Raw genomic sequence first — 13,905 nt, 5'->3', positions numbered from 1 at the left:
ACGTACCTGGAGTTGTGGTGGTATATGGGCTCGTCGTGGTTGTTGCAACTGTAGAGGAAGGAAGAGAAAGAAGCAAGTGAGGGAGGATACCTGTGGATTGAGGAAAGCAAGTGAGGGAGGGTACCTGTGGATTGAGGAAAAGCAATAATAATGTGAGGGACTTTGGGAGGAAGGAGCATTACGATTCTTGTTCACAGTTCTGGGTTATTCAGTGATATGCTTTCACAGTTCCCAGACTGTGAGACATGATCCTTTATTTGGACACGCGAATCTTTCCAAAAGAGAGAATTTCTCCAGAATTCCTCCTTTTTTCCTTTTTATCTACTTTTCAGCTAGATACTTGTTTATTTGGTTGTACAATCTAATGCCTTGGATAGGGGTTTAGTTGTACAATCTAATGTAGAAACTGACAGAAATAGAATTTGTAAGCAATTTAAAGTAAAACAATAAAACTATGCAGATTACTTTTTCTAGAGCTACAAATTTCAGTTGAGCCAATGGATTTACAATGGGAAAACAAAACAGCTAGACAATCTTTTTTTCTGAGACATACTCAATCCACGCAACGACTATTACAACAGCACACTGATGCATCTTCTGACAAGACAGACGGGAGAGGTGTGGGGGAGATTTGCTGAAAATGTGTTTTAAGAAAAGGATCTGCTGTATATTTTGCCCACCAAAATGTTTTAAATACTGGAGGGATGCAAAGGATGTTTTCTTATTCATAGCTGCAAAGAACAACAGATAGGTTTCAGCAAACAGACAGGTTTCCCCAGGAGTAAAACACTTTTTTTTTTTCCTTTTTTTTTTCTTTTTCTTTTTCTTTCTATGTCTTTAAAGCATGTGTGCCTGAATTAAAGCAAGAAGTCCCTTTGTTAACGCAAACCATGATGCTGACAGGCATAATACTGCTCAGGAGGTGTCTGCTGAGAATGGCAAGTCCAAGGTATTGTGAAATAGCAGTAGTATTTAGAAAGTGCTCGGTGATACTAAATGTTAGTTTCTGAGAAAGCACAACCTGAACACTGTCACTGTTATGATTTGGTTGTGGAAATGTGCAAGGATGGGTTTTTAAAGCCTCCAGGTTTTCCGTCTGTGTGCATGACTATCTCAATGGCATAACTGGGAGGAAAATGCATGCCCCTGGTACTACATGATGCCATGCATGATTGAAACTGTGTCTTACTATTGTGCTTCTATTAAATTATATCAAGTTATATAAGTATTGGGTGGTTCCTTAAGCATCTAGAAGGTTAGAGAAGCATCTAGAAGCATCTAGAGAAGCATCTAGAAGCATCTAGAAGGTTAATTTAGAATTATTTTAAAGCAAGTATACATTATAGCCAAGGAACGACATTTCTTCTTAATTTTATATTGAAGAACACAGATTTATGCGAAGTCTTTTATTCATATTTTCAAGGTAGTTTTTTTTTTTTTTAATTTGGTTTAATCTACGCTACAGGACACTACTGTAAAAGTTGGAACGATATTGATTTCATTGTACTAAATTTACTTAAATATAGATAATAGTTAATCACGATATAGAAATGTCATATTTTTAATAAGACAACATGATGCTATCAAATTGTAGCCTGTTTTACATCCGATCTTTGCAGAAAGTTGATAATATTAGCACATGAGTTACATGTATGGAACCACTGAAGAAGCGTAAGACATCCCCTTTTTTCTACCTTTTTTGAAATACTGATTTTAAAAATTTAAGTGGTTTACCTGAGGTGGCATCCAGAAGTGTTGTACTTAAGAGCAAAAACAAGATCTTGTTGGTACCCATCTTGCCAAGAGGTGCCAATAAAGCAGAGCATCAGAATTTATACTTCTACACCTGTGAAAGGGTGAGGCTCCCAAGGCCAGTCTGTCCAAACAATAGGTGATTATGAAACTTAGTTTAACAGTCATGGTCCAAGTTATGTCTGATTTCTTATCCAATATTTTTACAACTACCTGATCTTTACAGAAAGATAACCTATGAAGAACAAAGTTTCCATTTCCTGTAAAATTTGTGCTGTCGTCACTAATACAAATTATCTTAACTATATATTTGACTTGTGTGCAGGCCCAGTGTTACCTTTGGAACCAGACTGGTGAACCTATGTGTTTCTTTGCACCTGCCATGCCAATTTTATCTATTTGCTGCTTGTAGCTAATGGCTTAATTAAGCAGACTGTAATGCATTGCAAGGTGAGGCATCAAATTCATACCAGGCTTTCTGATGAATCCTTCAAGAAAGAATTCTGGTCTCATATATGTTTAAATTTCTGATGGCTTCCTCTTGAAATTACACGCTTGCTTCTCTGTTGCTCGTCAACAAACAGCACATCATACATGCAATTGAGTCTGGTATCAACATAAATTAATGTCAGCTATTCAATAAATATCCTAACTAAGCCTAACCAGGGACCTCTGTTGAGCTTGCTCTGGATTACCAATGTCTTCCCTCAATCTACCACTGTGCTCCTTAGCTGAATTTGACAATAAAAAATCCTTTGAATCATGAAGTTTATCACAAGAGAAAGAAATATGGGTTGAAGAAAAAACAAAAGTTCTGTCGAACTGGCTTCATTGCTTGGTCTGTGTTAAGTCTTAATGCAGTTTTAGAATGCCTAGGGAACAACAGCCTGTCCTGCTAATTTGTTAGCTGGAGTCACCATCTTTCACTTCTACTTTCTCCTCATGCCATGAGAGGAAATACAGGACAGCTAGAAACAGGACATTTGCTGGTCCTGTTCAATGCACTTCATTCAGGCTATACTTATCTGTCCATTTTGGCTATGAAACAAACACCAATCAAACCACATAGCTGACATAATTCATGATTCCTGATGGTAGAGTCCAGCCTTCCTCTTGCAGCAAGGCACAGCTTAGGTCTAGAGACAAAGGGAATAAGGAATTCTCTTTCTGAAAACGTTAACAGCACTAGAATAGAGGAAGAAAAGACAAAAGACCAGGGTCCAGAAACAGAATCAGAAGTTGTCAAAGCAGTCACTGAGAAGAGCAAACAAACTGGAGCACAATGGTGAATACAACTGATTGTATTCATATAATGAAGAAATGGAAGCATGAACATTGCTATTCACAGCTCCCTCTGTTCCTGACAAAAGGAAAAACAATACCATGTGCTCAGTGGAGTGATCACACATCATGATTTGGAAGGGGATGTGGGGTCATTTTCCTTCCTCTAAATTCTTGAAAAATAACATTTTTGCACAGACCAAGGTACTCAACCAGCTGGAAAGCAGTTTTGCAGGCAAGGAACCCGGGGGTCCTGGTGAACAAACTGACCAAGACCCCACAGTGTGCCCTTGCAGCAAAGATGGCCAATGGCACACTGGTGCCGCATTCAGAAGCACATTGCCAGCAGCTGAGGGAGGTGATCCGTTGTCCCCTGTGCTCCACACTGGGGAGCGTGCTGGTTTCTCTGGAGCTGTCTCTGATCTGACATGGGGCAGCTGCTGGGCTCTGCTCACAGAGGCCACCCCTGCAGCTCCCCTGCCACCAAAACTTTGCCACATAAATCCAATACAGTGAGACCCACCTGGGGTTCTGGTTCCAGTTCTGGGTTACCCAGTACATGAGAGACATGGACGTACCAGAGGAAGTCTAGTGAAGATATTCAGATGATTAAAGGTGTGGAGCACCTCTCATAGAAGGCAAGGCTGAGAGAGCCTCTGTTGAGCCTGGAAAAGAGAAGGTTCAGAGGGATCTCATCAGTATGTGTAAAGATCTGATGGTATGGAGTAAAGACAGAGCCAGACTCTTCTCAGTGGTGACAGGACAAGTGGTCATGAAGTACAGTAAAATCCATTTAAAAATGTTAAAAATGGAATTTCACTATGAGGGTGACCAAGCACTGGCACAGGTTGCCCAGCAAGGCCGTGGATTCCTCCATCCTTACAGATAGTCAAATCTGACTGGGCACAGTCCTGAGCAACCTGCTTTTGGTGACCCCGCATAGAGAAGGGAGGTGGACCAGATGATCTCCAGAGGTGCCATTCAACCTCAGCTGTTCTGAATAGAAAATTTATGGATGATGTCAAGGAGGCTCAAGAACAGAAGAGGACTAGAGGTGCAGTGGTTTAATTTATTCGCATTAAATCTGCAAGCATGGCTCTGTATCACAAACTATGCTTTCAGAGTTCTTGCCAGGCCTCACCCTATTCCAGCCTAACAGGAAATTGCTGATGTTTCCAGTCAACATTTTTAAGTTAACTTAGGACCCGCATCTTCAGATTTAATAACAGGTACCTTTGATTTACATCTGCTAGAATGCCAGCATCCTCTGTACAAAAAATCCCTTAGTACCTCTACTTTATACTGCACATACCAAAATCACAGCAGGAAGTCTCCTGTGAAATAACTCCTCACTCATTTAGTAGTTGCACAGTGATTACTTCCCAGCACCAATCCACTTACAACATGTTACTCAACTTTTATGCTACTTTACAGTGTATTCAAACTGTTAAGCAGCAAACTCCTAGAGAAAGCTGAAATTAGCCCACATAAATCATTTTGTCTAGAAGATTTTAACCATTCCAGCTCCTTTCAAGACCATGTTTCCATGTCTTGTTTTAACTAGACAGATTTTTCCATTTGTTCTCAGAACATGACAACAATAGCTTCCTTCTAAAGACTTTCAATGACTTCGTGAGCTTTGAAAAACTCTTTAAAACTAATTATCTCACCACAACATGAAATCTTTGTCAAGGACTTCATCCTATATACCTGCCAGAACTTGTCATCATAAAAATGCAAAGAAAAAGCTGAATTAAGCTACTTAAAAATAATACATTTTATTTGTACGAAATATTATTGGATTAAAAAAAAAAAAAGTGCTTAATTATTTTTTTTTTACATGTGGTATTTGAGGAAATTCAAAAGCTAATAGAGTAAGCATTCCTTTTTGTTACCTGTCGTAATAAACTCCAGTCCCATGCCTCATCATACCTTTGTTTCAAGCATACAGATGTGGGGAGGAACACCTGTAGTTCTAAGGGGGAAAAAAATAATAATAAATAAAATAAATAAAAACCAAAACAGAACAACAACACATTAAAATTACTTAATTCTTTTGACCCTAAAGAAGCCAACAGGACTAACAGTCTTGATTCCCAGTGATAAGTTTACAGTGATAGCCAGTGCTGGTTTTCATTATCAGCCCAGCTTATGCAGGTGTTCCCCAAGACTTCCTAACTGGCAGCTTGCACAGCAGATATCTACATTGTGCTGCCCAGAGCTGTATCTCTCATGAATTTTATCTTGTTTCAGAGGTTAAAAAGCAGAAAAAAAGCAAGGGTTATAATGGAAAAGTCAGGATTACTGGGTTTTGATTTTCTCAGCTGAAGGATCCAGGCATTTAAAGCTTTCAGACAAGCTCTGGAAGAACAGGGGAGGCTCTCATCCTTGCACATACTGAACTTCAGCAGGGCAACTGGATTTTTGCCAGGGTAACAAGCCCTACCACCTATATAGACAGAGGTGTATTAGAAAATCCCCAGAACAAACCAGAAAAGCTGGTCATCATGGATAATGGGAAGTTCAAAAAAAAAATTGTCTCCTGAGGTAAGGCTGAGCCAAAACATAAATTCCTTGCTAGCACTTCTCTTCTTACAAAATCTGTGCAATTAGCACTTTTGGTAAGTGTTGAGTGAAATGTGAGGAGGTTGTTTATAGCCATTGCTAATCAATAAGCAGATCTCTTATGTTCATGTCACCAAGGCAGCAATAATATCGCCTGCTGTGAAATTCTTGGTGCTTTACAGACCTATCCCAACAGAAGAATGATTATTTAAATTTTCCACAGCTCTGTCCTCGGTACCATCTTTTCAAAATTGAACTTCTCCTCAACATCCATTTCTTCCGAAGGAGACCTTGCGCAATTCCTGACCTTGTTAATGGAGCCATGTAAGGTTAGGAAGACCACTTGCATGGCCAAGGCATTGTCTTTCAGACTTCAGAAGAGATAATCAAACCCAGTGCTCTGCTGATAAGGTGACTGGTACAGACTGTAGGAAGTTTAACATCTGGTAATACTTTTTTTTAAACAATAGAATTTATTAATACATTCCATAATAAATCACTTATAAATCCTTTGCATGAGGAAGAATTAGCTACCTCCGTTGCAGGAAATGGAACTGAAACTAAAAAACAGATTGACCCAAAGCACTTGTTCAGCTCTGGGGCAATCACTAAACAAAGATAAATACTTTCAATCAATATCTAGTTAAATAATTCTCATTAAAAAATTAGATCTGTTCTGAACTTTGATAAGTGTAATGAAGAAATGCAATGAAAAGTATTGTGTTAAGAAATATGATAGCTACAAACTACATTTCTTTTGCAAGATTAACAACAATATAATTCTACTTTAAATGACAAATCGAAGTTGAGTGCCAAAACAACGTTTCCCTAAATGGTTGGTTTTACTTCTTGTGGCAGTTTGACTTAGGAATGTGTATTTTAATAGTTAAAATCTGCACCAAAGGAAAAAAAAATCAATCAATAAAAATTTTTCTTCATATCTTCAATCTAATACTTAGTCCGACATGACCCTGCCTCCTGAGCTGTATCTGTTTCTTATTTTCCACTGTGTCAGGATAGCGTGCAAAGTACAGTATGCTCAATTTCTTCTTTTTTTTCTTTCTTTTTTTACACCTAACTGTGCGGGTCATTTCTGCCGGTGCAGAAATGTGCTTTTTATAATATGGTAGATGCCTCACATGTGATACTCTGTGAAGCAACAGGAGCATTGTACTTACTAAATTAAAGGTATAAATACACCTAACCTGTTCCTCTCCCCTACCTCCCCATTACTAAGCATTATATAAAAATTTGTAGACAGGGAAAGGAAGTTAACGAATTTCACCACACCCCATGAAGTCAACTTTACACACATATTGCTGCATTATATGTTGCACTATATAATTACAGTTTAACTGAGAGCCAAATGTAGGACCAATGCATTGCCTTATGAAGATATTTGCTGAAATGGTTATGGCTCAGGTGATGCCCTCAGTTCATACTTTTCACAACGATGGTGCATACTGAGGGCACCATACTTCAAGATCCTGCACTGGAAAACTCCCAAAGGCCAAGCCAGGCTATGCAATGCCTTTCTACAAGGCCCAGCACAACTGCGGCATGACCATACCAATGTCCAGCAGTTGGTTTTGTTCTTTAGTACCAAGAGAAAACGCAGGAGTGCTCTCAGGTAGTTAGAGCAAGCAATGGGATCTAATGGGCTCCAGCCTGTGCTTGGCATTACCTAAATAACAGCCAAGCATTAGTTTAAAGAAGCGAGCCTAGAAGCTGGCTGTAGAATAATGCAGGGCCAAACACTGGCCAGCTGCAGTTTCTCAGCTGAGTTACGCTCACTGGCCCACATGCTCACAGCCTGATGATAAGACTTTAGCTTTCTAATCCAGTCACCTTGGACCTTGCAAGTACATCCTTGTTAGATAAGAATTTTGTATTGCTCCATTTTTTCTAAAAAAAAAAAAAAAAAAAAAAAAAAAAAAAAGAAGGGAGGGAAAGGTGATGTATACACCCTAAAATGAAGTGTTTAAAATATCTTCTTATGGTTTTCATTGACATCCAGTTTTATTAGATTGATTGCAAACTCAACAGATATGGTCTAAGAACAGTGCAGATCTATATATATATATATATATTTTAAAAATAACCTAAAATTATTATGCTTTCTGTTTGCAAGTTAGGTTGTGCAAGAAAGTCATACATCTCATCCCCTGTAAGATCTGTATTTCTAGCCTGAGGATTTCATTGTGTCACAACAGCCTTTAGTGTTGCCTGGTTCGTGTGAATACAATAATACAATAAATCTAATCTGTCTTGTCATAAGGGTGCATGAATCACCCTTTATAAAGGAAAAATACAAGAGCCACTGACTTATTCCATTGTACACTTTGTAGCTGCCACCCCATTTTGTAGTAAGATTAGTGAAATTTTGAACCAAGAAACTGAGCTAAGAATAGCAACAATAGAAGTTTTCCTTGAACTGACAAAAAGCTTTGAAAGAGAAATAAATATTAACACAAGCCTTTTCAAATAAACATTAGCAGGGCATGTAAGAATGCTTTAAAAAGTGTAAGAGTAGATGTTAGCTATTACCAATCATTATTTGTGTTTACTAAGAGAGCTTTAACAACTATACCCTTCACCTAAAATTTGAGATTTGATATGTAGATGCACAAGACATTACTATGAGACTTAACAACACATAACTAAGAAAAGGTGAGGAAAACTTCAGATCCTAGTGCAAATAAGTCAGTGCAAATATGGCTGTAGTGATGCTCATATCTTTTCCATTCATTCAGCGGTATTTAATAGAGGAGGAAATTATGGGGGCAATTTGGTTTGTATTTTCACAAAACCAGAAATATATTATAGGTCTCTAGCTACTCCATAATTTTTTGTCCTAAGCATTAAGTACATGTAAATCATTTAATTTTCATCCAGTCCAGTTCACAGTCTAAGTTCCACCTTTTCGATCTCCTCCATCAGAAACCTTCCACGGAAAAAATTCCCCTGCAGCATGCAATTACTCTATTTCAACAGTAAGTCAAAAGACATTGAATGCCAATCTAGGTTATCTTCCTCAGGGAAGTTTTGAACATGTTCCAAAGCAGGAAGGCTGTAACAGAAGCTCAGTTTGCCCATGTACAGCTTCCTCCCCCAGATACACCTAAGCAGGTTAACCTTAGGAATAATAAAAGGCAGGGCTTTGGTCTCTTCACTTTCCTAAGCGTCTGAATGTTGCAATAAAGGTACCAAAGGTCTATCGACCCAAAAGGGACTGCCCTAACAGTAGCTGTTAGAGGCTGTTTCTATCTGCCTTGGCCACAGTCCAGAGCCAGCCTCGAACGCACACAATGCAGTGATAAAAACACACATTCCAGAGACATCAAACCAAAGCTGCCCAGCAATGAGGGTTCCAATGAGGTGCTCCTAATTGCCAACAGCGCTGTGCTCTGCCTCTGCCACATCCCATTTCGTGCCAAAGTCTCTAGAGGCACAGTCCAGCTCATGCAGGCACCTGCAGTCAAGGAACAACGAAGTACAGCACTTCTTAGAGGAGTCAGCTTCTCCAAAGGTCTTCTCAGAAGCTGCCCCCTGTTGGGCAGGCAGAGGAGGATCTCCTGGTAGCCAACATGTACCATCCACAACATTTATTGAAAACAGGAGGAGGAGACGCCTTAACTGGCACTCTTGGACCAACACCCTGTTTGCTCTCTTGTGATGGCCAAGACGTTTGTTCCACACTGCATTCTGGGAAGGTCATTAAGCCCCATTAAGACCTAGTGATGCTCATTTGTAGCAACTGCTAATTGTCTTTCCTTCCAGCAGATGAATCGCCACTGCTGCATAAGGCAGAGCTATGCTATTACCTAAAAAAGTTATACTGACTTCATCTGACCTTATCCGTTGACAAAGAAAAACAAGCAAAGGAGCAAAGGACTTTCAAGTTGGTTTCCAGAATTGCTTTTGGTTGAGAGTGAAGTGCTCGGCTAGGCTGTAGCAATAATTATACCATTGTGGAAACGGCATATTAAGGATTTGTATGGGTTTTACAGATGTACCTGTGTGAGCCAGTCACAGACATACGACATTATGCAGGGCTTATCTCACAGATCTGGACCTGTAACAAATAAGGATCTAGACAAGGAAGACAAATAAGGTCTTCCTGGATTTTTCCAGAACCCAGGTATGTCTTGTGCCTGTGTTTTTACAGAAGAATCCCATACATACACAACATGTTGCTTGGAAAATTTTATTTTAGATGATGCTCATTGAAACAGGAAAACTTTTGAATTCAAATGCAGAGACAGTTGCAGGAATAAAAGCAGAAACATCACACTAGAAACTTCCTGATTTTGTGATTACATATTTTATACTGGAAATCAGCCATAATTGAAAATAGCTCAAATCTACATTTTCTCAACAAGAAGGATCTTCCTGAAGAACTAGTCACAAAATATTCAGACATCGTGCAGAAGGATCCATATGCAATTGGAAGAATCATTACTTTCTATTATTGTTTTTTTTCAGTCACATATGCTTGTCTAGGTATTTTAGCTGCATAAAACTTTCTCCATCTGGAACATCTGATTATGCCATGCAAAATTTAATCTCCACCTCAGAAAATCTGAAGTGATAGAACAGGACTTAAAAGAAATCTCATTAAAGTATAATAGCAGTACTTGTATTCAAATATTTTGCCTACTAGCACTGGAGTGGCAACAGAAAACATTGCAGGGAAGCTTCAATAGTCCTAGCCTTGCCTGAAGGGTAAATTGAATTACACACATTGTATCACATTGCGATTTATTGTGGAGTTGCAATTCGTTGCCTTTCAGAGGTACTTAGACAGGTCCTGTTACTGGTTGTCATGCAGCACACATTGTCTGACGGACTCACAACTCCCCTGTGGAAAGGAAGGACTATTGATCTTAATTTACATCTGAGGAAACTGGAAACAAACTCTTGTTTGGTGTGGAGCAAGAGCTGGCCATGTGGGTTCCTCTCAACTCAGGTTATATTTGTCACTGGCAGAGTCCAGATATCCATCTTGAGAGGAGGAAGCTGATTCTCCGATAGAGTGTTAAGATTTGACAGCCTAATATTGTAGGTGGCAACTGACTAATTTGAAGGTTGTTACTTAGCTGCAAACCTTCGCTGGTCTTCTGGCTTCATTCAGTGCTGAGTTATGTCGCTCATCCCTTCCCATGAGGTTATCTATCACCACAGAAAGCTTTTAATCTTGAATTATCAAGGAGATTACTCAATGCAAGGACATTACTCAATCCACCAAATTACTCAACCAATGTGATCAGCTGCAGATGCTTACCAAATCTCATGCGATCTGATATGGAATTGATTTCTTCACTATATGTTTCAAAAGAAACTCAACAAGAGTGAAAACAGCAGCTGTCAGGGCCATGGCAGCAGTAATAAATGGAGTATGAGAGATATCAATTGGAGCAGGAGCTGAATTCATGTTCTCCAGGATGCCAAAAGAGTCCAGTTCTAGGAAGGATGAGAGGTCCTGGTTACATTTGATTCCTCATCTTGGTATTTCCAAAACATAAAAAATGGGGAGAAAAAATGGCATTCTAGATGTCATTTAAATATTCATCTATTTCTTGCACTCTGATGCATCCAAGGTACACCAACCACTTCCCTGGGCAACATGTTCCAATGCTCAATCACCCTCTCCATGAAGAAATCCTTCCAATATCCAACTTAAACCTCCACTGGCACAACTTGAGGCCATTTCCTCACGCCTTATCACTTGTCACCTAAGAAAAGAGACTGACACTCCTCACTGAAACCTCCTTTCAGGTCTCCCCTCGGCCTTCTGTCCTCCAGAATAAACAACACAATCCCCTCAGTTGCTCCTCATAAGTCTTGTTCTCTAGTCCCTTCATCAGCTTTGTTGCTAGAGTCTGCACACGCTTGAACAACTCAATATCCTTCTTGTAGTGAGCAGCCCAAAACTGAACACAGTATTTATATATATATCACTTGCATCACGACAGATGAATCAAGATCTAAGAAAGCTTAGGAAGAAAATAAACATGGATTTCTAGGATTTTTTCAGTACAGGCTCAAGCTATTCAGAGAAAATATAAATGTATAAATCTTTTGAATTATATTCCAAATACATCTAGAATAGATGTATTCTAAATAGATCTTCAAGTTATAATTTCAACTTCTAGCAAACATGAAAAATTTTTGTCTCACTAGTTGATCTAATATTAACTATGTGAACAAATAAACATTTGAAATATGGACTATCCTAAAACAATATACTAAAATGAACAACTGAAATAATAATTAGTAGAATAACCATACACATTAAGTGGTAGAAAACAATGACTGGTAAGAAGTTGCATCTGTTGCTCATCCATAGACATATTTAGCTACACTGGATGAGAACTCACCTGCATTATTATTTTGGAATAATCCGAGGTTTGGGGGAATAATTTAGTTTTTTCTAAAGAAGAATATGCCCTAAAATTATGAGCAGTAACATTCTCCTAATTGACTACAGCCATGACCAAGCAGTTCCTTTGTCTGCTCTCATCCACACACACCTCAAAACAAACTTGAGATGTTCCATCAGGGCACTGCCTTTGATGCTGTGTATATGTTCCACCAGAACATAAGGAAACAGTACAGTGAGGGTGACTGAGCAGTGGCACAGGTTGCCAAGAGAGATGTTGGAGCCTCCATTGTTGGAGGTAGTCAAGAGGCCAAGACATAGTCCTCAGAAACCAGCTATAGGCAACTTGCCTTAGCAAGGGGGGTAGATAAGATGATCTTTAGAGGTCCCTTCCAAATACAACCATTCTGTGACCCTGAGCAGAGGCAGGAGATAATCAGAGCATCCAAACCTTCCAAACGTACCTGAAGTTGAGGAACAGCGGGAGTCAATCTGGGGCTATCTGGTACTGAAGACAAAAAGTGCAAGTGAACGACAAGCATTTTGGCAAAGAGCAATAACCCTCCGGGTGTCAACACCTCCCCAAGGGGGCTTCCAGATCAAAGAAACCAGAAACCCCCAGTCAGCATTGTGACCAAACTGGACTGAGTGAAATGGATTTGGTCCCAACAGCCCCAGGACTTGCTCAAGAGCATGGCCACTAGGCTACACGGCGGACCAGCACACAATTTCTCTGCCACATTAAATGGCTGTTACATCCCAAAGGATCACTGGCAACAGCAGTGCCTCCCTGAAAATCAAGGAAGTTACCAATTTCTTTAACTGCATCCCAGACCTGAAGCCAGGACACAAAGTACATCACTGATAACACAGATACAAACAGAAAATTCTTCTTACCTTTCATTGCAGGCTCTGTTAGTCACGAGACTGAAAATAGAGAACATGACAGTGTGAGGCACTTGCAATCCTGGGTTCACCCCAGGGACACACACGCCAAACCTGCAGCACCGAGCCTTGCCTCACCAAGACTGGAAAGGGTGCTGTGCACTGAGGCACATGCTCCCCTTTGAGCATGGGCTGGAAGCTCATGGAGATCTATGGGTGAGCCTTGATAAGGGAGGGAACCCTGGGTCAAAACCAGTCCCCTCCTGGGACCTTGCTCTATGCAGAAGCAGCTGCCAAGCTCCCTATTTGCCCAAGCACAGCCTGCAAGAACAGCCCCTGAGCTCCCCCTACAACACACGCCCTTGCAGCACGGACGCTGACACACGACAAGCTGTGGCCCTGCACAGCACACAGCAAGGGCTGGCCAGCTTCGTCTAACCTCAGACAAACGCCACACCAGTCCCTTCAGGAAAACACCACCACAACGTAACATCCTACCTGAGCAGATGACAGAAGCAGCCCCGTGATGGCAGTTGGAGGACACAGATTGATAAGGGCAAAACAGCAAAGAGGTTTCAGAACCGTCGCAAGCCACCGCGGTCCTCTGGTACCACGGATACGAATCGCTTGAGGGGAAATAGTCCATCACGCTGACAGGCGAGCCGCAGTCAAGCTGCCTGCACACAACCTGAGCATCGTCCATGTCCCACAGGAAACCACACACTTTCACATTAATTCCAAAATAGTCAATTTCCACGTTGCCTGCACAGCGGTTTGGCCCGTCGGTCAGCCGCAGCTCTAGCTCTTTGAAAGACATGAGATGCTGCATTAGGCACACAGGGCTCTGGTTCCAGGCAGAGCCTTTTCTCTCCTCATCCATGAGAAAGCAAATGGTGCCTGTGGTCCAGAGCAGCCCAGAGGTCCTTTTCCACAGGCCCTGGCTTCCACATGCCCTGGGACAGCCAAGGGGGGCCGGGACCCCACCACTGGCCAAGTGGGCCTGCGCTCTCTGCCTCCAGCTCTCAGATTCCCAGCAGAGG

At 40.6% G+C, this 13,905-nt stretch overlaps 1 protein-coding gene and 1 long non-coding RNA gene across 2 annotated transcripts in view; both read right to left on the bottom strand.

The window, feature by feature from the left end:
* The window catches only part of LOC118169119 (deleted in malignant brain tumors 1 protein-like), an 8,893-nt gene extending 7,098 nt beyond the window's left edge, over positions 1-1,795 (bottom strand). Inside the window, exons 1-2 of the mRNA XM_035330113.1 lie at positions 1,735-1,795; positions 7-48 (exon numbers count right to left, since the gene is read on the bottom strand). Of these exons, the coding sequence (XP_035186004.1) occupies positions 7-48; positions 1,735-1,795 (103 nt within the window). The remainder of the gene's footprint in view (positions 1-6; positions 49-1,734) is intronic.
* A 7,996-nt stretch (positions 1,796-9,791) lies between these two features.
* Positions 9,792-13,640, bottom strand: LOC118168989. Its single transcript, XR_004751877.1, has 4 exons — positions 13,364-13,640; positions 12,878-12,907; positions 12,445-12,488; positions 9,792-11,061 (listed from the first exon to the last, which is right to left on the bottom strand). It is a non-coding gene; the product is annotated as an uncharacterized LOC118168989 (long non-coding RNA).
* Positions 13,641-13,905: the final 265 nt, after the last annotated feature.

This window comes from Oxyura jamaicensis, chromosome 6, assembly GCF_011077185.1.
Source record: "Oxyura jamaicensis isolate SHBP4307 breed ruddy duck chromosome 6, BPBGC_Ojam_1.0, whole genome shotgun sequence".
Lineage (NCBI taxonomy): Eukaryota > Metazoa > Chordata > Aves > Anseriformes > Anatidae > Oxyura > Oxyura jamaicensis.
This window is presented reverse-complemented; position numbering and strand designations above follow the sequence as displayed.